This window comes from Pyxicephalus adspersus, chromosome 1 (genome assembly GCF_032062135.1).
Source record: "Pyxicephalus adspersus chromosome 1, UCB_Pads_2.0, whole genome shotgun sequence".
In the NCBI taxonomy this organism is placed as follows: Eukaryota; Metazoa; Chordata; class Amphibia; order Anura; family Pyxicephalidae; genus Pyxicephalus; species Pyxicephalus adspersus.
The window spans coordinates 169,381,193-169,405,356 of NC_092858.1; the positions used below are offsets into that span (position 1 = coordinate 169,381,193).

Sequence of the window (24,164 nt, forward strand, 5' to 3'; positions counted from 1 at the left end):
TTTTCTAGTGAAATCTGCATGTATTAGAGGGCAGGGATTCATTCTGGACCCCTTTTTTATGGCTTTAGAGAATTTGAGAGTTTTGAGAGTTGGGGGAAGTTTAGGCGCAGCATACCGCCCATTTTTCATATAAGGTCCCCTTTATTGGGAAAATGTTCCCCTCATGTAACAATCTTCACCCTTGGACCTTTAGTAGACCATCACACATTACCAAAATATATCATACCAAAAATATACCAAAATCTCATTCCATTTACCACATCGAAGCTCATCATCTCCATCCGGACAGTCGAAAACTCCATCACAACGCTTAGATTTCTGAATACACATGGAAGAGGATTGGCAGTGTATCTTTCCTGGACAGGTGAAATGAACTATAAAAGAGGTGAGAAGGATTCAGGGTAATTTTCCTCCTGTTACACCATAACATGTTGAAACTTCATGCTTTTTATGGGGTGGGGGATACAAATGGAGTCTGATATATTATATGTTAGATTTTCTTCTCTTCCATTCTTCTGATATTTAAACTGTAGTTGTAGAAACTGATGCCCTGTTGGGAAATTTACCCTCTGTTCTTGTTGTTTTGTAATAGTAAAATTTTGGTAAAATTTAGGATTTCATATAGTCTTTTTAGCAATAGTCAACAAATCTCTTAAAGCAGAACTTTCATTAAATAAAAAAGTGACTTACCTTTTCTTCCCCAAAGCCCTCAATCTCTCCTGGTTTTCATTTGCTTCCACGCTGTCATGAATTCTTTCTTCTTCCTGACACAAAGGAACCACTAGTTGCTGCCATCTTTTTCATTTGTCTTCCTGCTCCTGCCTACGTCACCCTATCTCACACTATGCAGGGGCAAGATCAGTAGACGTTTCTTTCTTTAAAAGTAAAAAAAGAATGCCGATCTCATTGCATATGTGTGAGATCGGCACTTTTTTCTCATTGCGGTAAAAGCCCCTTCTAGATTTCAAGATTTTGCACATAGATTCTATAGTACAGTGCATTCTTCTTGTAAAATGTTGAAGTCCCCAATAGTCCATGGTAACTCACCAGAAGGATGGCAAGGTTACCCTCTACTGGGTGCTAAAAGTGAAGTCTGAGTACCCCAAATCTCGCCAATGGCAACTTCAGCACTGTGCAGTCTTCTTGTAAATTTTAGAATACTCAATATTTCCTGGCACTTTTCCAGAAAGATGCCAACTACACCCTCACCTGTTCTAATAACAAGCGTTCAATTTACAAAGCAGTGAATATGACATTCACACACATGGAGAATCAATCATTGCTATTGAAAGCCCTGATAATTCTCAATCAGAAAATATTTGGTGAATGCCAGATTCACTGCTTGTTCATAGACCCCTCAGTGTTTTACCATGGGGGTGTGAATACATAAATCCAGCATCCATTTGTAGTGCAATGTCTACCTTACACCTCGTTCTCACACCACAAACTGAACTCATTTTACAATCGCATTTTCACAGATTGTGTTTCTTGTATACTTTCTCACAATCTGTTTGTTCTAAAACATTTTCTGCTTTATCCAGTTTAGTTATTTACAAACCTGTCCTCAGTTTCTGAATATATTGCATACTACACAAACCCACGCATATTTAGATGTTTGTACAGTTGTATGTAAATTCAGTAAATTGTACATTTATATTGAGAAGCCAGATCCTTCAATAGGATGTATTCTTTAAGATTTGGTTCTATTTATTCTAGATTCGTTTTCTCAACTAGGGTTCCCCCAGAGGTTGCATTTTGGCTATCTGACATTCTTCCCATTTGCAAGCAATGTAAGAGCCGTTCTTCCCACTGACAACCACACCAATGTGAATATTGTCATTATTGTTAGGGGTTCCCTGAACACCTGAAAGTTATTTCAAGGAGTTCCCTTTGTTAAAAAGATCAAGAAAAGCTTTTATGGGGAGAGGAAAAGGGCGGGGATACAAAGTGGAGGCTCCCTGCTGCATCTTCCCCATAGTAGCAGCCAGTAGTGCTGTGCTTTCAGTGCTCGAGCACAGCTAATTCTTAATCCAACAGGGAGCGGCAGCTATACTTACACTAGATTTTTACCTGAGATGACCAATGATTGATTGCCCCAGGCAATAAAAAAAATAGCATGTATACAAAGCTTTGCTGTGAGGGTGTCAAAGAGATAATATTAAGGTTATCGGCATGGTTAGTATAAAGGTTAAAGAAGAGATAGTGGGAGGAGTACAAGAGGGTTAGTGCTAGGGTTAAAGGGAGCTATTGGTAATTGATTTAGGTATGAACAATCACAAACAATTTATGGAGTATTTTTCCTAATTTCTGAAAATATCAAGAATTGGAATACTTAGTAATGTTCTTTGGTTATGGAGAAACAGGACTTGGTAGGTGTACAGTGCTTGCCATACCCATGATGGCACCATTCTCCGTAACGTCACAATTTATGATACCAATACCATTTGGAAAACAGTGAGGTGGGGTATAAAATATACATCCTTGATACTCAGTATATATGCAGGTGTACCGCTCTTCTCATCGGTTCCTGACCCTGAGATATAGAGAAGCTAGACTTGTTGGGGGTACAGAGCCACTAGCACTAGCCATAGCCAATGTGGCTTTCTTGTACCATTTGAAATATGGTGGGATAGGGTTTATGATACTCATCCTCTGTATTTCGTAGAAAGGCAGTGGCTCTGATCTAATCAGTGCTTGACCATAAGATATGGAGAAAATACACTTCCTCGATACTCAGTAGATATGTGGTACATCACTCTTCTCATCAGTTCTTGACCCTGAGATATAGATAAGCTGGACTTGTTGGGTATACAGAACCAGCAGCACTTGGCATACCCAACATGGCTCCCTTCTTCTTACTCCCACCATTTAGAACACCAGTACTATTTGGAATATAGCGCGGTCGGGTCTGTACATTGCATTGTAGATTATTCACCAAAGGACAGCATACCCTTGACTATCCATATACAAAATACACCATAATGGCAGGCAAGGATGTGGAGAACCATTCTAGAATACTATATACTAAAGCCCTGTACAGATGTCCAATGGGTGTCAGATATTATTCATTGGAAACAATCTTTAATAATTGTTTCCAGTGACAGATGAACAAGCGAGTGCTGTACACATGGTGCAGTTCTGCTCTATGGAGCAGGAAGAGGGGAGGACGAGTGAGCGGCACCCTACTGTGCACTCTTCCAGTGGAATGCAAATTGAATTTTTTGTAGTTCATCAATCCACCACGTCTGACTGATGAATGCCACCAGGGTCTATTTTACCTATATCAGATTTTCACCCAATTCGGGCCCAATCATTGTTGCTGGGAAAGAATAATGTGACAAGTGTACAAAGCTTAACTCTACCCAAATTTTGTCTTTGTTCAGTCAGCCCAGTAAAATATAAGAACTGATGTGTTTTGTACATAACTTATATTTCCAGCACTAGTTTTAGACAATCTAGAACTATGGAGTAGCCAGGTGCCCTTTATTCTCTTGAGAAGACTAAACTTTTGTTTACGACACTTTTAGAAAGCTCGCTAAGCTGACTGCAGTTGCTCTGATCTGAACTCTGCAGCTTGCAAAGGGACCTAGAGAAGATTAATGCGCGCCTAAATTGTACAGGGACTAGACGTGGCAACTGCTTGACGCTGACTATTTACTGAGTACAGAAAGTGCAGCAAAGTTATTCGCGGTAATGAATGCCTACTGTCCAATTAAGCCATTAATACACAGATAAACAAGCTATCAAGCCATCGGCCATTCATTGCGCCCGTCAGACAACGAAGGTGAGAAAGGTCAGCTAGCTCTGCTTAATGAAAAAGAGGATGCTAACTGTCTCTATTCTTCCTTTCAAGAGGATTGTAAAACATGTAATCCTTGACAATTTAATGGAGACACCACTAAATAATGAATAACACTCACCCATCAGGCCTGTAGCAATCGCCACAGCAATAACGAGGACAGCAAAGAGGACGATAATGAGATATTTCACAGGGATAAGAGGATGGCACTTGGACGATTCGTCATTTTCCTTGTTTTCTGTAAAGAGATGAATGCAAAAATTATGAAGATGCAAGAAATTAAATCACACCGCTTTCAACAGTCTTTAGGCTATTTAGATCAATGCATTTAATAACGCATACATTTTAACCAATGTTTTCATCAGGTGCATTTTATTACATCTTAATGAGTTTTGGAGGTTTCAAGGTGGGATGGGCTGCAAGATGCTTTTGTTGCTGACAAGTATATATCAATTCATAGCCGAGCTCCTTCATTCAAATGAATACGGAATAGATGACATTTTCCATTTATAGAGCCATTCTACATTTTCAACTTAAATATGAATTCTAGACAACCTGATGGGATCAGCAGCCATAAATAATAGATGAGCTACAATTTGGACCAAGACTGTACTAAATGTGTACATTATTGTAAGTAGGAACAATATATGAATGCCTTGAAAAAACTTATGAATTTCCCGAGACTGACCTATTTGCATTTAGAATAAAAAAAAACTCAGATTCTCTTGAGGAAGCAGCTTTTGTAACTGCGAAACGTGTCGGGACAAGTGTCTAAAGCTCTTTTCTCTTATACAATATGTATTAAATATTCACAGTTGTGGTACAATTGAAGAACCAGTTATGATCTCGATGTAGAAATGATTTTTGCACTTCGCTGTGTATATAATACCTCTTGATGTAACAACAAGAAAGTTGTAATTGTGTTATTGAAATATATATATTAGGGGCAATTACAGACCTATAATAGGTGGGTTATCTACTTTTTATACATACAGTGATGTATGTAGGATGAAAATATCAGCCTCATTGATCTGGATGTTCATGGAATACTATTATGTTTGTTGTTTTGTACGATAAAAGTATACCTAAAATTTTAATTCTGTGGGTTAAGTCTTATCTGTAAGGACAGGTTCACAGCTGTTTTGGGATCAAACGATCCTGCATGGCTCCTGGTGGCTACCTTGCTGGCTGCTGGTCACTCACACCACCGCATGGGGTCTGAAAAAAACACCATCTGCACATTTGACTCCCTGCTGCCCCCGTTTATTCCCTATGGAACTGCCACGGGGAGAGGCAAGAGTTCCTTGGCATGAAGATGCGGCAAACACACCACAACCACAGGACAATTTTTTTTACAATAAAACAATACCAATATATACCAAAAAGTTGCCCCATTTTAGGGCAAAATCATAAAATTTCTATGTAGTGATGCACATGGTACTGCCCAATGATACCACAGCACCCAACCAAAATTTTTGGACCATTGTGGACTATTTGTTGGGCAGCCAATTATAATGAATGGGCTGCCCCCATAATGTTAGCATACACCGTGCGGGCACACGTGCTGGAGCAGCACATTTTAGGCAAAAGGGCCATTATCAACAAAGAACCCGTTTGGTCACTGAGGCCAATCCCATTAAATTTTGTAACAAACATGGAATCTTAACGGTCACTGTGTGAATCTTTGGTTTGCCTGTCCATGTTTTGTTGTCTTTCTTTCACTTTGGAAGCTTTGTGGGGGGTAAAACATCATAGATATTCCTCCCAAATGTTTCTCATTTAGAATGTCCTTTTAAAAGAACCAAATCTGTTGTGTGCTTTTTTTGGTTTAAGGCAGATATGTGCAAACTTTTTAACATGGGGAACTCCCTGAAATAACCTTTAGGTCTTAAGGAACTCCTTCTTTAATTACTATAGCCTGGGGTGTAGTGGGGTGGGCATGGGTGGGAACTCCGTGCCCTTACCTTTTTGCCTACTCTTATATTGCAAATATTTATTTGGTGGTCTGCGGCTCTGGCAGCTCCGCTCCCCTGATTGCCCTTGCAGCTCTGTAGTATGTGTTTCCTTTATAGAGATTCTTTATCCAAGAACACAGGATTACCATGGCTGTTCTCAACATGAATGAATGCAGCCGTGGGAATCCTCCTGTGATAATTCCCACTGCTGCATTCATTGATGAGCACAGCCACAGTACTCGCACTGACAGGAGGAGTACCATTCTTGAAATCAGTTTGCCGAAATTTTGCTGACCCATCAGAAGTTAGAAGAATTTTTCGCAAGAATGTCAAAGGCAATCTCGCTCATCCCTAGTGACTTTACTCTGGGGGAAGTTTCTTCCCCTTTGAGTGACACATAGGCAGGGGTGTAGTGGGGCAGGAACTTTTACATAACAATGATGCACATGTGCCATTGCCATGGATAGTACCGTGCCCTCTCTTCATTTTTTTATGACTACACCCCTGACTATATCTGCAGCTTACAGTACATTAACTTGGTCATCAAAAGGATGAATGTTTCTTACATTACGGGCAAGTGGAAAGAATGCCACTGTTACAGATAGTCAAAAAGATCATTGGTGTCAGTTAAACTGAGCTGAGAGGCACAAACTGCACATTGCTCAAGGAACCCCGAGCAACCTCTGGAAGAACCCTGGGGTTCCAACGAACCCTGCTTGGGAAACGCTGGTCTAGACCTTTATATAAATCTTCATAAGGATAGGCCCTTATATAAAACTTTATAGGGATAGACCCTTATACAAACCTTTATAGGGATTGACCATGATGAATAAACCTCTATAGGGATAGGCCCTTACTTAAACCTTTACAGGGGCAGACCCTTATACAAACCTTGATAAGCGTAGACTCTTATACAAACCTTTATAGGTATAGACCCTTATGTGAACCTTTATAGGGATAGACCCTTATGTAAACCTTTATAGGGATAGACCCTTGTACAAACGTTTATAGGGATAAACCTTTATACAAACCTTTATAGGGATAGACCCTAATATAAACCTTTATAATCATAGACCATGATAATTAACCCTTTTAAGGGATACCCCTTTATAAAAGAAAAGTGTTCTATACCAAATTTTCATCCAACATTTACATTACTATTTTTGCTAAAACCTAAAATCAAAGAAACATGAAGATGAAAAAACAACCTGTGTTTAACTAATAGTTTTGAATTATTTATTAAAAAAATATGCAATCATTTTTTGTGTATCATTTTTTTATGGTTCATTTATAATTGCTGACAGCTGTTCATAAATATTACTGTTCTCTGCTCATTTCAGTAACTGGAAGGATTTTACTGATAAGTGTTGTCCAGTCCGGCAGTAAACACGGATATCAGTATATCTATAGCAGAAAATTGCACTCTGTAAAATACAAAGTAGTGATAATTGGTTAATTAGAGGCATCCTTAGCACTTGTCAGATAATTAGCCCTCACGGCCCGCTCAAGGCAGACACTGAAATGATAGATCATTGAAGCTTTTTATGGAGACAGGCAAAGCGTGCCTGCTGCTTGAATGGCTTATTTAGTAGGCTGTGTTTCATCTCATTGTAAAGCATTCTTGGTTATGAGGTTTAGGTAGTATTGTACAACCTGCATCGATGGGGTTTTGTTTGGGTGAGATGGGTTTTGCATTTCTTTAGCAGCCATTGGGAATACAACTCTTTCCTCAAGGAGGTCAAATCAGGTCAGAAGAAGATCAAATGAACTTGTGAATATTTCTGAACAACCTCAAAAGAAACTTAAACTGATGTCAACCCACGTCTATAAACAATATTTTTATTAGTATCTTTTTGAAATCCTGAGGGTTAATAGAAGGAGGACTGGGAACCTTTGGATGAAGAATAAAGGCTACCAAAATAATCCATTCATGGTAGTGTTAGATTTTGATAGGCTAAATCAAATGCACCATGCTATTTTGCCCCACCATTTGGTAGGTATTAGTAGGTAAAGTGTGTGTTCCTAGTAACTGTAACACTTTTCAAATCTCCCAACAATAAATTCCTGTGTGGATTTTAGCTTGGTGGTCCTTTTCTAATTAAAGTCTATATGGTGAGGTCAAGACCATCAAGGCCAATTTTAGGTATAGTTCACTTAAGCAATGGTAAGAGACCCGAAAACCATAACAAATTTTTTTTTAGGTATGCCAAGGCTTGGTTGGTCTTCTATTGCTGCCCACATAATTCTAAAAGAATTAGTTTTCCTAAAAGCAGAACTTTGCTTGCCTTTTGCTGCCCCACATGCTTCTCTCCTCCAGCACCCTCACCCAACTACAAGCCTTCACATTTTCTTCAAATGGAATTTTAGCATCTATCCCTACTGTCTGTGTGATGCCCAGCCTTCCGCAAGACTTAAGTCCTTTCCCAAACTCAAAATTTGGAAATGCATGGTTGTCTATGATGTCCAGGATAATACATAGGGAGGTACAAAATGTGCAAGTGGGCTCTGGACCCTCCACAGCAGAGACCCTCATGGGGAACCAAGTCAGTTCTACACAGAGGTCCACTGTTGGTTGTGTCCACCACTGACTACGGGCTTATTAAATATAGCATTATTGTTCAATGCTCTAGGGCAGTGTTCACATATTTTTGGCAATATAGGGGCATATTTCTAAAGAAGTGGGAATCCAATTGCAAATCAACACCTCAACAATGCTAAATATCTAATTGCTGTTTTTTAATGTCTAATTTATAAAAGGGACATCAGAATTTTTTTGGGGGGTGATCAGTGATTCCAATGTCATTCTAAACTGTCAATCTGCAGCTTCATTGAACAGAACTTTACCAGTCGTGATCGCCAGAATGGTAGCAATAGAGGCCCACATTGGGTCTGCACCTCTACTTTGGGAAGTGGTAATTGGCAGGAGAGTGATGATCAGAGCTTTCATCGCCATTCTAAATTGGCAATCAACAGTTCCTTTGAATAGAATGATCCATGACCAACTGTGATCACCAGAATGACAGCAATAGGGACCTATAGGAGTTTGGTACCTTTACACCTAGAAGTGGTGATTGGTGGGAAATGATGATCAGAGCTTCCATCTCCATTCTAAATTGGCAATCTACAGCTCCATTGAATAGAATGGTTCATTATCAAATGTAATTGCCAGAATGGTAGCAATAAAGAAACAAAGGAGTTTCAGGATACCTGGTGATTGGTGGGAAAGTGAATAGAATGTAAGTTCACCAGCTGTGATTTGCAGAATGATAGCAATAGAGTTAGGTACCTCTACCCCTGGAAGTGGCAATTGGCAGGAAAGTGACGATCAGAGCTTTAATGCCATTCTAAATTGGCAATCTCATCTTCATTGACAAGAATCTAGCCTATCAGCAATGAAGACCCATAGCAGTTTGGTACACCTGGAAGTGAGGATTACAACAAAAGTGACAATCAGAATCACACTACATTTCATTCGATGCGCAGATCCCCACTTTTAGAAGTAACCACAGTATTGTATGTTTTAGATTGCCCGGACCAAACAAACTTGAAGAATCATATCTTTAGCAGAGTGGCCCTTTAACCGCCAAAGACAATTTATTTTGTTATAAATACTATAGATCGGCCCATTTATTGCAGACAAGTGCAAGCTTTGCTGAACTGTAACTGTGTTTTCTGGTACCCTTTTCTCCAATAATTATTAAGAGAAGTCGGCAGGACAGATGGGGAGGGATACAGAAGTCAGCCGTTCTCTCTCCCTCTGGCAAAATTACAAGTTTAAGCAAATGAACATCTGCATATTCAAACCCTCCAGATTACAGGACAATAAAACTCGGCAGCTGGAAAATTAATGGCAAGCAATTTAAGCCTAGCACTCAATTCCCTGAACCAAAATAAAAACACAAGCTGTATTTATAGCCATCGTGTTATCTGAATGATCATTTAAACTCCTTCTTACTTAAGTAGTAAACTATTTTGGGAGGAAGTTGTCAGAAAGTTCTGGGTTTCCAATGTATTTAATATGCATATTTAGAGGACCAGGATAGGAGTGAGCTCCAGCCAAAAGCCATCTGCCATTTTGTAATATGCCCACCATTGGAAATAGGTTGTCATAATTCAGATTGGCTTTTCCTTTAGTAATCAGAGTTTATGTGACCATAGGCTTTAGGCTTTTGGGAAAAGCACTGGTGGGTGACTGTAGCATCATTTCCTCCCCTTTGTCAATCATCCATCAATTTTGATGCCCCATTTACACTATGCAATGTGTTTAAGATATATATGATTTGTGATAATGCTTCACTCTGTGTATAAGGCATTGCTGTGATTACTGGGATATGCAGCAATCCGTGTAGTTTAGCACACATTGCCGCAATACAATCCATTTAATGGGCTGTTAAAGCTTATTTACACTCATGCATATCTGCTTGTTGTGCTTTAAATTGAAATCATTAGAAACACACGTCAACACAAGTCATCTTACATTGATTTGAGTTATGACATTGACGTGTGTTTCCATTTTTCTTAATAGGAAATGCATCAGGTCAAAAGGTTAATGGGCTACTAATATGTCTTACATGTAACTCTGAAGCATTGGTGCTGCATAAACATATGCCATATTATCAAATGTTTGCTTTTACCCCCACTTTGACCCTGAGAGTAGCAAACAGGAGAAAAAGTGGTCAGGCTTTACTATATTAGATATAGGAATACTATAAAGCATATGGGAGGCACTGAACGATATGAGCTACCACGTAGATTTTGTGCAGGATAATAATAAGTTATATTTGTTGTATTCTTTAAACAATTACATTTTATTGGATTATTGTTTTCTGCTTAGCATTGTCCTTTTTTTACATACTAGTGCTGCTACTCCTCCAGACTCTTTCAGTTATTTTTAGCATACACCAACGCCACTGTAAACTGTGAATGGAATGGATGCACTCTGGGCTGGATGCAAATGGACATGGAAGCATTATGAACTGGATCCACTCTGGACTAGATGCCATGAACATGGATGCACTCCATACTGGATTTACATGGACATGAATGCACTCTGGAATGGATGCACATGGACATGGAAGCATTCTGAACTGGATGCACACTGGACTAGATGCCATGGACATGGATGCACTCCATACTGGATGTACATGGACATGAATGCACTCTGGAATGGATGCACATGGACATGGATGTACTCTGGGCTGGATGCACTCTGGACTAGTGAATATGGATGGACTCTTTACTGAATGCACATGGATATAGATGCACTCCGGAATAGATGCACATGGACATGGACTCTGGACTAGTGGATTTGAATGCACTCCATACTGGATGCACATGGACATGGATGCACCCCATACTGGATACATGGACATGGATGCACTCTGGGCTGGATGCTCTCTGGACCAGTGGATATGAATGGACTCCAGACTGAATGCAAATGGCCTTAAATGCATTCTGGACTGGTTTCTTGGGCCAAACCTGCATACTGTGTGTAGAACAACCTCTTGCAGTTTCTATCAGGAGTGCACGTGACAAGGTGACCATGCAGAAACACAATTAAGAGACAGTTGTTACCCCATAGCCATAAATACCTAGACAAAACCCAGGCAGGATCATCAGGAATTATTTTAATGAAAACGTGTAGGTTTGCAAGGATTGATATAACTAATGAAATAAGGAAAACATGTTAAATCTTACATGTGATTTAACTCATTGGGTTTATTTGTGCACCAATTACAGATGACCACTGTGTATGGAATCTCTGCCCCCCATCCTTAGATCTATTGTATGTGATTGCAAGGGATCTGGTTTATGCTGTTACAGGAGGGAAATGTGGTATTGAAGTTCCACAACTCATTCAATGTAATAGTCTCAGTGAGGACATAATATACTTTACAATTACTTCATTGTTAGGGCATCAACTCCTCTAAATCCCAAAGCAAGATACCCATGCGGTCCCTCAGTTTAATAAACAGAGGTCTGTAGGCTGGGGGCAAGGAATGCATGAACTGGGAGTAAATAAGCACCCTAACTGACCCAATAAATAATTTACTATGGGCCAAGAAGAAAAAGTACAGCATTCCTGAAAAGCATGTTTCCTACCTGTAACAACCTTCCAGCAAATGAAATCTTCTACCTGTTACCTGCCACCATGCTGCAGAAAAAAGACCTCTGTGTAGAGGAAGTGATCTCGCTTTCTGATGAGCTACTGCAAGATCAATGCACCGAGCAGGGAGAATGCTGATTCAAGAGCCCTAGCTCTGACATAGCAGGGGACATGTTGGATCTCTGCAGAGAGTTCGCTGGTCTACACAGAGATCAACGATAGTTCTTTGCAGCATGCTTGCACCATGTAGTGTTTTCTGCTCTGGGTGAGGTTGCTTTGTAAAGAAAACAAATTCTGATACTTGGCACACTTTTTGTTTTAAATTCCATTGACCACTTTACTACTGTGCATACCAGATTTGTTTTGTCCAGGATCCACTTTTGTTTTTGACAGAAAAAATCTGAAGTAGGAGAAGGCGATATCTACAACTGGGACTTCCTCTTCTGACACAGACACAATTTCCAAGCTGTTTGTTGGAGGGGCTTCTTCTGGAGCCTGAAAATGAGAAAAGAATAGATGAGCCAGAGTATTTCATAATAAATCATCCTCTTCATTGACCCTCAAACCAAAGAAAGTTTAAAGTTCTTCATAGCCGAGACAGCTCTGGAGAATAGAAGAAGAGTTATGAAGGACATAGAGACAATTGTGGAGGGTGCAGAGAGAGTTTTAGAGGATGGAGAGACAGCTCTGGGGGTAGTAGGATACTATTTTTGGGTATAGGGACCCTCATAAAAGATAGACAGTTGCGAATAGTAAAGAGACAATTCTGAAAGATAGGGAGCGAGTTAAATAGGAAGACAGTTGTTGAAGATAGAGATATAGTTGTGGAGAGTATAGTTCTTGAGGATAAAGAGACAGTTTGAAGGGATAAAGGGAGAGTTTCATAGAAGGACATACAGCCTTAGGCTATGTACACACGTGCAATATTTGTCGTTAGAAAACGAACGATAAACGACCGATCAGCGATTATTCGCGTTTATTTTATAGTTCACAAATCTGTACATGTTCAAACGATACGATCGTTCAAATATAATCCACCAATAATGTACACACGCTAGATACGATCGTTTGAACGACGCAGGAAGTGACATGTACCGGAGAAAGTGTACTGCAGAACAATCCACGATCACTGAACGACCGTACACACAATAGTGAACGATCATCGCCCAATCAGATCCACTGGGATGGTCGTTCGTTGCCAGTGACATTGTTTATCGACGTCGTTGGCCACTTTATCTGGCGTCGTTGGACGTTTATCGACGTCGTTGGCCACTTTTTCTGTTAACGATTATTGGACGATCGGTTGTTAGTCGTTCGTTTACAATTATTGCACTTGTGTACATAGTCATAGACAGACGGCTATGGAGAAAAGAAAAAGGCCCATGGAGGATAGAGTGACAGTTGGTGGAGAGAGAGTTGTAGACTTTGGGGAGACATCTTTGGGGATAGTGGGATAGTTTTATTTTTTAGATACCATTCTGGAAGATAGGGAGAAAGTTAAGAAGAATAGAGACAGTTGTGAAGGGTGTAGAGACAGTTGTAGAGGGCTAGTTCTTGAGAATAAAGAGACAGTTTTAAGGAATAAAGGGAAAGTTTAATAGATGTAGAAGGACATAGAGAAAGCTCTTGAGAATAGAAGAAGAGTATGGAGGACTTATAGACAATTGTGGAGGGTAGATTGGTAGTTGTGAAGGGTGGAGAGAGAGTTGTAGAGGATAGAGAGACAGCTGTGAGGATAGTGTAATTGATTTTGGATATAAGGCCACTTGTGAAGGATAGACAGTTGTGAATATTAAAGAGACCATTCTGGAAGAAAGGGAGAGAGTCGGGAAAAATAGAGAGACAGCTGTGGAGGATAGAGATACAGTTGGTGAGGGTGTAGGGACAGTTGTGGAAGAAAGGAAGACAGATGTCATGAAGAGTTGAAGAAAAGAATCAAACCAACGAGGAACAAGCATGAGGAATCAAACCAAAGGAATAGAAAGGACATTGTAATGGGAAGAGGGACAGTTGTGATGGAAGAACAAAGGGTTATGAAGAGTAGATGTGATGGAAGAACAAAGGGTCATGAAGAGTAGATGGAAAGCTGTGGAGGGGAATATTTACAGGGTAGAGGGATAGTAATAAAAGAGTAGAGGAACTGTTGTATAGGACATAGGAAGACTTAATCTATGGTATATGTATGTAGAGTTGCAAGATGGAGGAAAATTTATGAAGGGTAAGAAAGTTGTGTACAATAAAGGAAAAGGTGTGGATGAGCGAGTGAAAGTTAGAAGGGTAGCAGGATGGCCATGGAGAACATGGTGAAAGTTGTGCACAGTAGTCAAAGTTGCAAGGGATGACTGTTTTTGACAAATGGTTGTGGAAAACAGAGAGATAGTTCTGGAGGACCGAGGAAAATTTGTGAAGGATAAGGGCGAAGAAGTGGAAATTAGAGGGACAGTTATGAAGGACAGGGGGGCGGTTTTGGATGAATGAGGAGTAGTTGTGCAAGGTTTATGGGCTAAGAAGAGTTGAGGAGCACCTTTAGAGAGGAGAAAGAAAACTGTGGTGAGGATCTATGCACAAAATAGGGTCAACGGGTTCTTTAGGGAACTAAACCTCTCATAGACCTAAATCTAAATATCTAACACTCTACAGCAGTATGTCTCAACCAGCGTTCCCCCAGAGGTTTCTGGGGGTTCCTTGAGCAATGAACAATTTGTGTCTCTAAGGGGGGGTTAACTGTCACCAATGATCTTTTTCGCTATCTGTAGGTATGGCAGCTTCCCACTGATCAGTAGTGTAAGAGACATTCTTCCTACTGTTCACTACACAAATATACTGTGATCTGTATATATTGTATTTATTGCAAGGATTCCCTGAAGACCTGAAAGTTATTTAAAGTCCTTCCCCATGTTAAACACTGGTCTGTACAGTATAAATTTCTTCTTCCATTATTCCATGATAATCTATTTGAATTCACTCTGCCTAACTCAGACTAGTAAAGGTAGGATTCTAAGTGATCCTTATCACTCATCTTAAAAATCTTTTCTTAAATGATATCAGAAGCCATTTTTTAATTTTGGAAAGAGTATGGGAAGGGTAAAACCACTGTCAGATTTTTTTTTTATTTTGCAATATAGGTATGAGTGAAACATTGCTCCATATCAATATAATAGACTCCTATCTTCTCTGCAGTGGCCATGGCTGGAGTTTGTTGTGTCAGGGGGATTTTTCTTCACTTTCTGTACTGTGGTTTAATGGTATGGAACATCTTCCCAACGTGAGAAAAACCCTTATAAGTTTTTACTGGGACACTTGAACCCTTTGCAAGATTTCCCCTCCCCTGTCTTTTGTAGTGGCAATTTAACATTTTCTATTACCTGAGGACCATAGCATATCATAAAAATTAGAGCAAATGTACTCAATGGAGACACAGAGAGCAAGAAAAAGCTCAAAAAAATGGTAACCCCTTATCCAAAAAATTAAAAAAAAAAATTAATTTATACATGGAACAAGGCAACCTACCAACATTCCTGCCATGTATGGTCATTATAGTCATAAAGCCATTCTTGCTATACATAGCCATATTTAATGATGAAGGTTCGTTCAAACTAATTGGAATTTCGGAAAAATTGCCATATGCATGACCAATATTAGTAGAAACTGAGAAGAGACATGTAAAACATCTTTATATTGACACAGCACAAGGCAACCTACCAACATTCCTAGCCTTAGCCTGTTTGATCATTTTTAGCAACTTAAATTTGGTTCAATTAATTGAAATTTTGAGAAAATTGCCAAATACATGACCAATTATTTGTAGAAATTGGGAACAGACATGTAAAACATCTTTACTTTAGCCATTTTTTTGCAAAGACATGTCCCAAGGCAAACTACCAATATTCCTGCCATATATATTTATAAATTGTTGGTGCTAGGCTGTCCTGACCTGTTTGGTCCTTTTTAGCAAATTAAATTTGATCAAAACTATTTGGAATTTTTGGAAAATTGCCATATGCATGAACAAACATTCATAGAAACTGAGAACAGACATGTAAAACATCTTTACAATGGCCAAGACAACCTACTATCACTCCTGACATATACATCTATAAGCTGTTATTATTATTATAATTATTATTACACAGTATTTATACAGCGCCATCATATTATGCAGCACTGTCCAAAGTCCATAGTCGTGTCACTAACTGTCTCTCAGAGGAGCTCACAATCTTATGTCCCTACCATAGTCATATGTTATTAATGTAGTCTAAGGTCAATTTAGGGGGAAGCCAATTAACCTAACTGCATGTTTTTGGGATGTGGGAGGAAACCCACACAGACACGGGGGGGGAACCTGCAAACTCTATGCAGATAGCTGTTGGTGGTAGGTTGTCATATGCATGGCCAAACATTGGTGGAAACTGAGAACAGACATCCTTACTTTCACGATTGTTTTGCTATTTTGAGACATGAAGCAAGGCAACCTACCAACATTCTCACCATATATATCTATATATTGTTGGTTGTAAGTTCGCTTGACCTGTTCTTTTTTAGCAATGAAAATTGGTTCAAACTAATTGAATTTTTGGGAAAATTGCCATATACAAGGCTAAACATTGGTGGAAAATATGAACAGACATGTTAAACATCCTTATATTGACACAGCACAAAGCAACCAACACTCCTGCTATATACATCTATAAACCATTGGTGGTAGGTAGCCTTGACCTGTTTGATCCTTTTTTAGCAAAAGAAGAAAGTTTGTGAAAATAAATTTAAAATTGCTATAAGCATGGCCAAACATTAGACACTGGGTCAGACATGTAAAACATCCTTACATTGGCCAAGGCAACCTACCAATATTTGTGCCATATACATCTATAAACTGTTGGTGGTAGGTTGCCTTGACCTGTTCAGTTATTTTTAGCATTGAAATTTTGGGAAAATTGACATATGCAGGACCAGTCATTGGTAGAAATAGGACAGAAGTGGAAATATTTCTCTATGGCAATATAATAGACTCTTACCTTCTCTTCAGTGGCCATGGCTGGTGTTTGTTGTATGCCGTCCTATCATCATTAGGCAGAATGCCACGTCTGGCCGGTGCGCACCGTATCGTCTCTGTCTGACCACCTGTGTGCAGCGAAGGGTGATGGAAGCGATATCTTGTAACTGAGACCCTACAATGACACCCGATAGCCAGGGATGTCTCTATAGAGACCAGGAAAGCAGAAATCACTTACCGTATTGATCAGGACACAGTGATGAGTAGTAATGACAAATCATACAGAGAGAGAAACTAAGATGATAAAGTGCAAAAACATTGATGGAACAAACAAATTCTGAAGATAAAAGTCCACTTAACCGATAAGAAGGTTTCTGCTTCTAGATTATACAATGCATGAGAACACTGAAGACTACTTACAGGAAACTTACCTGGATGGAAATGATGGAGAAGCCATTGTAGACTTAATTTATTTGCAGGACCTTATGCTAATCCCGGAATTTCTTGAAATGGATTTTGGTGGACTATTACAGATTTTTATGGGATGAGCTTTCGTTTTTTTTCATAAAAAAAGTAAATACATTTTATTATTATTATTATTATTATTATTATTATTAATAAACAGGATTTATTTTGCACTAACACACTACGTAGCGCTGTTCATTAAATAGGGGCTGCAAATGACAGACAGATACAGACAGTGACACAGGAGGAGGAGAGGACCCTGCCCCAAAGAGCTTACAATCTAGGAGGTGGGGGAAGTAGCACACAATAGGAGGGGAGATATGCAGTGGTGGGCAGTAGTGAGGGTTTAGTAGATAGAAGAAAACGGGTAGGCAAGCCTGAAAAAAATGGGTTTTGAGTGCTCTTTTAAATGAGCATAAATTAGTAGCAAGCCAACTAGCCTCTCAACTCCTTAATGAACTAAAATCACATGACCCCAAAATGCCAAGCCTAAGATTAACCTAATCCAATGCCTGAACCTGACTTGTCCATTCTTTGTTATCCAGGGGTCATACTGATATTGTCCAACATCCAAAGGTTAAAATTTTTTGTTGGGGGGGGGGGGGGTGTATGCGGGAACGTGTGTGGGAGGGTAAAAAATGAATGCATACTATTTTATCATTGAGTTAAAGTAAACTTTGCTGGGCAATAGTCCAGACAGACTAGGATGCAGCATGATGTACAAGATAAGGTGGTCTGTGATGTGCAGGTAAAACAGCACAATGTACAAAGGGCCTCACTTACAATGGTGGTCACTGTGGGACCCCTATACATTGATTGGGGAAGTACCCCCTATGTTTAGAACATGTAAACTCACATGGGCTATTTATGTTGCATGGTGCAATGAGCCTAATTTAATAAAGCTCTCCAAGGCTGGAGAGAATACACTTTCATCAGTGAAGCTGGGTGATCCAGCAAACCTGGAATGGATCTGGTCAAGGATTCAAAACATTTGCTAGCCATTAGCAAATGACTTTGAAAAAAAAAATATTCCAGGTTTGCTGGATCACCCAGCTTCACTGATGAAATTGTATCCTCTACAGCCTTGGAGAGCTTTAATAAATCAGTCCCAATGAAGGAAGCACTGACTCCCTCAGACATCACTTTGCTAGGTTTAAATAGCCATTCCCCAAGCTCCGATTGACTTCCTATTGAAGGAACTACTCTAGCAGAATTTATTAGTCATTCCCTAAGGCGGGGCCTCCTTTAGACACTTGTGCACCTTGGTTGAGCCCAAAGACCACTGATTGCCAACTCCAAATAGAGAGATTGCAGACAGGCTTGTATCTTGGCTGCAAAATATCTGGGTAATGTTTCAGATTTGAAGAACTTGGTGAAAATACTGAATCCTGGTCATGCAAAACAGATTGTCAATCCAGATTCTGACCCATAGGCTATATGTTGGGTAAACCCACCAACAACCAAGCTCCAGCACTTCTTATGCACCTCTTCTGCAAATTCATCCCTTAACTGCTAAACATATCTTATCTAGCTAAACTAACTTATCCCTGAACTGCTAAAAGCATGCAGGTAACATATAAAGCCACCCAAACCTCAGAACTAGCTGATCCAACAAATCCAGGCTTCAAATTTCATTCCAGACATAACAGGGTTTAATATTGCTGGAAAACAATTCTGGGGCACAAAGATTGCCTGCCAGGTATGCAGGGCCATACGTATGTGTGATAGGGCCCCATAGCAAATCTATAGCCTCTCAATGATAATTTCTCTAGTGATATAGAATTTTTTTTGTTGTTTTCATGTATATATTACACATTTATCTCTGGACAGCATTGGGCCCCCCAGGCCCCAGGACAAGTAGCACAATATGGCAAACTATAGCTGTACTTGTACCACCTGTACATTTGTAAGAAATTATTATTAATTGCTCTATGTGGTCACTCTGCCTGCAACAAAATTTAACAAGCAGTAACCCAGGTCTCTGATATACCCCCTCCAACAACCTACACCATGTCATTGGCCAGTGAAGTCCCCCATTCCAATGACAGGCCAATGGAAACCCTTAGAAGGGCCAGGTTGTCAACTGGTTGCAATACAAAGCTCCCTGGGCATTGGGGAGCCCAACCTGGATGTGACGGCGCCTGGAGGTGCAGATTTAATAACTTAAGCTAAAATTAAAACAATCTTTCCTTTCTGGAGCAATAAATGCAACATATAAGCGGTGATTATGTGATAAGACCTCTTTAAAAAAATCCAGCACAACCATAAGTGTCTGCGGCGTGTTATTACATCAGGTGAGGGATGGTCATGAACTCGGCAATCCTCAGCAGAGTGCATGTCTCTGAAAACAGAATACTTTCACTATCACAGACCAAAATGCTCTTAAAATATTAATGGGTTCAGCGGAGCAGACCTGCTGCACAGCACACACCTCCGGTAATGCGATCTACTGAGTGAAACCCAGTCACAGTGAACCCTCCATTGCTGGTAAGAAATATTCATTAAAGTAAAGCATTCATTAACATAACAGGTCTGTATAATTACACCTCTAACATCACAATATATAGGATATATACAAAAGCCCCAACTTTTATCATTAATTAGTTTTTTAGAGCTCCAGTAGCTTTACCTATGGTGTATTTAGTCTGCTGCAGACAGGAGGAAGAGTTTTCTCAGTCTCCCCACCCTCAGACTGCAACATTGTAACATCAATTACAATGCAAGGATGCAAAACAGAAACAAATATAAACTATAAAAATATAAAATATAAAAGAATTTAAACATACAATGCAAAACAGAAAAAAGATACAAAACAAAACTGATATAAAGAATAGCTGGCAATGATTGATAAAAAGTCTATAGAAAACTTTTTTCCAAACAAGTAAACATCACAGCTGTGCTTTCTATCACTTCATGTATGCTGACGCAGCGTCAAAATTCATGTAAAGGACCTTTTTATACAACTTGGCATATGACTATGAATTTAACCCTTCTGTCCGTTGAATGAGATACGGTTGATTTGAAACGGCCTGAACCTAATGCTGCTGACTCTTATTATATGTTGCTGTACACTTTTGCTTTTGCTGGAATAAAGCAAGGCCCTTTTGGCATCAGACTGCTACCTATCCCCTGCAGAAGCGGTATAATTTGCGAAACGCGTTGGGCTTATTTGACATTGCTCAGACAACAGTTCTTTGTCTATGTAAGATGTGTTGTGTAGGATGATTTTAATCATGTGCTTTTTGTAATGTGCAGAATTTTACTTGAAAAAATATTGTTTGGAATAAAGTTTTCTATATACGTTTTATCAATCATTGCCAGCAGTTCCCTATCTGTTTCAGTTTTGTTTTGTATCACTAGTGAGGGATATGGCAAGTTACTGGCGTTTTTTCTCTAGTTGTGGAATAAGTATTATACCCTTACAATGCAATTATAGTTTTCTTTTAATCCCCCTGCATTCCCACAAATGAATATGGTAATAGCAGGGAGCTTTGTCTTTACTGCTCCCTGGTGTCTCCCAGGTAGTGCCCCAGGTGTGGTGGAGAGTCCAGTCTGTATAGTTTAGATAGTTGCATTTATACTTTACTGATATTAGAGAAAATTGTAGAAAAAGAATATCTCTAGTACATGAAAAAGATGCAGCTGAGCCCATGTCAGAGGGTCCAGCTTGAGGGCCAAGATCTTCACATACATACATACATTCCTTTTGTGTGATACTCCCCCCGCCTCCTAGATTGTAAGCTCTTCGGGGCAGGGTCCTCTCCTCCTCACTGTCTGTATTTGTCTGTCATTTGCTACCCCTGTATAATGTACAGCACTGCCTACTATGTTGTTGCTATTTAAATCCTGTTCATTATTATTAATAATAATAATAATAATAATTAGTATTTCTTTAAAAGACAAGGATACGTTTATTAAGATATGGTTTACATAAAATAATATTTATAATAAAATCCTGGCCTATATGTGGCCCCTAAGGAATGGAGTTCGACTCTCGTTGTTTATGTAATATATAGCACCAAGATTATACCAGAGAAAATTGTGCATATAAATATTTGTATAAGATTGGTAACAACAGAACTTGAGAAAAGAGATCACAGAGAGGAGAGGTCAGAATATGAGAAGAAAGGAGAGGAGGGAAAAGGATAGGTGAGAAGAAATGGCAGGAAGAGGTGATATAATTAGAGAGGAGAAGTTGGGAGGGAAGAAGAGAGGAGTGCAGACAGAATTGGAGAGGAGAGGTGGGAGGATTTAAGGAGAGGAAAAGTGAGATGAGAAGGCAAGTAGACAGTATGAGAAGAAAGCGAGAAAGATTAAAGGTGAAACAAGGAGGAATGAGAACAAGAGTAGAGATGAAGGCTAGAATTAGGGAGGAGAAGTGGGAAGGTGAGAGCAGAGAACATAGAAATATGGAGAAGACAGAAGTGAATAAGGTGTGGAGATGAGATGAGAAAAGAGAAGATTCAGCAAGAGAGAGGAAAAGAAAAGAGAGACGAGGACAGGAGAAACAGAGATCAGAAACCCGGCTGTGTGTGTAGGGGTTACAAAAAATATCATTGTTCTCTTTTAACCTCTCTGCCAGTATTCCCGAGTGTGGCTCGGGGTGGATTTTCCAACCAAAAGCGGTAACTTTGCCAGGGAGTTAACCAAATCCTACCTGGTTACCACGTTCCAGCGGCATCCTCCAGCCCGGCATCTGTGTCCTGGTATTTGAACGTTGGGGACACGAGACCAGGACAAGCAGATGCCGGCCAGGCATCTGCTGGCGAGCCTTAGGCTGGAGGGCAGGACCGTGGGGCAGGTAGGCGGGACCGGGTGGCAAATGTAAAATAATGAGGATTTTTAAATGTACCGCTTTTACATTTAAAAATCCTCATTATTCAGACCTCCGGGGAGGTTAAGTGAAACTCTTTTTATGAGAGTTCCCAAAGTATATTTATCCAACTGGCGTGTGGTTGGTGACTCCCCAGCTCTTCTAAGGCTAGGTACACACGTCAGATAATTCCCCTCCAATATTCCTTTCGGGGCTGGTATCTGGCGCGTGTACAGCACTCGTCCCAAGTCGATGGATCCTCCTGGCTGATCAATATACGAATGAAAAACAATCATAACACAAGTGAAGGGGAGACAGAGCAGTGTGGGTCTGTATGTACAGCACTCATTCAGTATATTGTCGGTGGAAACTGTTCACAATTATTGCACATGTGTATGTATCCTTACTCTGACCTGTGATGATTCATGCAAAGACCCAACTAACTGTAGATACCTTGTTTGAGATCTGGTGCTGCCAAGTCTCTAGGGAGGCCATTGCAGTATTCTCCCTGGCTCCTTTTAGCTGGGCGCACCACCTGGCACTTTTCGGTAAGCACCCGGCTGTTTTTGGGTGGTTACCGATAAGTTGGGTCACAATAAAGAGGCTGACACCAACCTACAATTTCTTCCCACCTAGCTTTAAAAAAAATCTTGGTTGACCACTGTATTTACAATCTTTTGTAGTGCACAAGGAGGCCACATTTTTGTTCTTGATTTTCAGTGTGGCATGTTCATTAATCTCGCAACTCAAAAACATGAAAGCAAGGATGACATGAGTCTTTAATAAATCTCTCGATGAGATAGTGACCAGTGGGAACCAATTCTTTGGGTTGGCTGAACCAATGTGCTAGAGATAAAGAGAAGAAAAGAAGAAAGTAAGCAAAATGTTACTTTTTTCAGATTATTATTAATTAGTCAAAGAACTCTATTGACAGTTAAACATTTTTCAATACAAAAATAATAATAAATAGTAAAGACATCACCTTGTTACATAGCCATAGGTTTCTTAACACCTAACCATCACACCTGTATGAGCTGGTTGGACATCCCATTACAAAGTCATGGACATATAGGGCCTGATTTAATAAAGCTCTCCAAGGCTGGAGAAGATAAACTTTATTCAGTGAACCTGGGTAATCCAGTAAACCTGGAATAGATCTGGTCCAGGATTGAAAACATTCACTAGCAAATAGCAAATTACTTTAAGGAAATCCATTCAAGGTTTGCTGGATCACCCAGCTTCACTGCTGAAAATGTATCCTCTCCAGCCTTGGAGAGCTTTAATAAATCAGGGCTCTTGAGAGAAGTTCTCAGAGTGCAGTGAAATAAGAGTAAGTAATTACAGTTCAGGAAAGGAGCAACTACAACTGTGCAAGACTGATGGGAAATCTGGAGGTCAGGGTTAAAAATGAGAGCCTCTCCAGGCTTGGAGAACTTTAATAATTCAGGCCCATAGAGTTGTCCTCCCCTTGGATCTATAACAGCCTCCAGTCTTCTGGAAAAGCTTAGCACAAAATTTTCAAGGGCATCTACGGTAATTTGTGCTTGTTCAGCCAAAAGGTCATTTTTGAGGTCAGGTACTGATGTTGGATAGGAAGACCTGGCCCATAGTAGACCTTCGGTTGATAGTATACTGGAAAAAGCTCCTAATTCAAATTTATTTTCTAAGCTTATATTTTGCCCAGTTATGGCGGGTCAATTTATTCACCTTGGTTTTTCAGCAAAGCACTCCCTGAACTTACACAGCTCCTTCTTCCAAAACATTTCATGAAAAACAACTATAAAGGATACATTGTCCTAAAAAAAGAACCCGCCATTCTTTATTTTTGATCTCATCCAAATTACTAAGGGAGGTCAAGTAATTATTGTTGACTCCGCAGAGAATGCAAAACAGATTGTATTGAACATCAGCCTATACACAATGTTCCAACACAGCGCCTTCTGCATGTATACATGCCTAATGTATAATAGAAAACGTTTGCAAGGTCCCTCTTCACCAAGGACGCCTGCTGAGAAGCAGCAACAAAACAGGAA

The 24,164-nt window shown here is 39.8% G+C and overlaps 1 protein-coding gene across 1 annotated transcript in view; it reads right to left on the bottom strand.

Annotated features, from left to right (window-relative positions):
- TMPRSS3 (transmembrane serine protease 3) overlaps positions 1-16,893 on the bottom strand; it is a 42,310-nt gene extending 25,417 nt beyond the window's left edge. Inside the window, exons 1-4 of the mRNA XM_072421449.1 lie at positions 16,876-16,893; positions 12,214-12,355; positions 3,921-4,037; positions 258-374 (exon numbers count right to left, since the gene is read on the bottom strand). Of these exons, the coding sequence (XP_072277550.1) occupies positions 258-374; positions 3,921-4,037; positions 12,214-12,355; positions 16,876-16,893 (394 nt within the window). The remainder of the gene's footprint in view (positions 1-257; positions 375-3,920; positions 4,038-12,213; positions 12,356-16,875) is intronic.
- Positions 16,894-24,164: the final 7,271 nt, after the last annotated feature.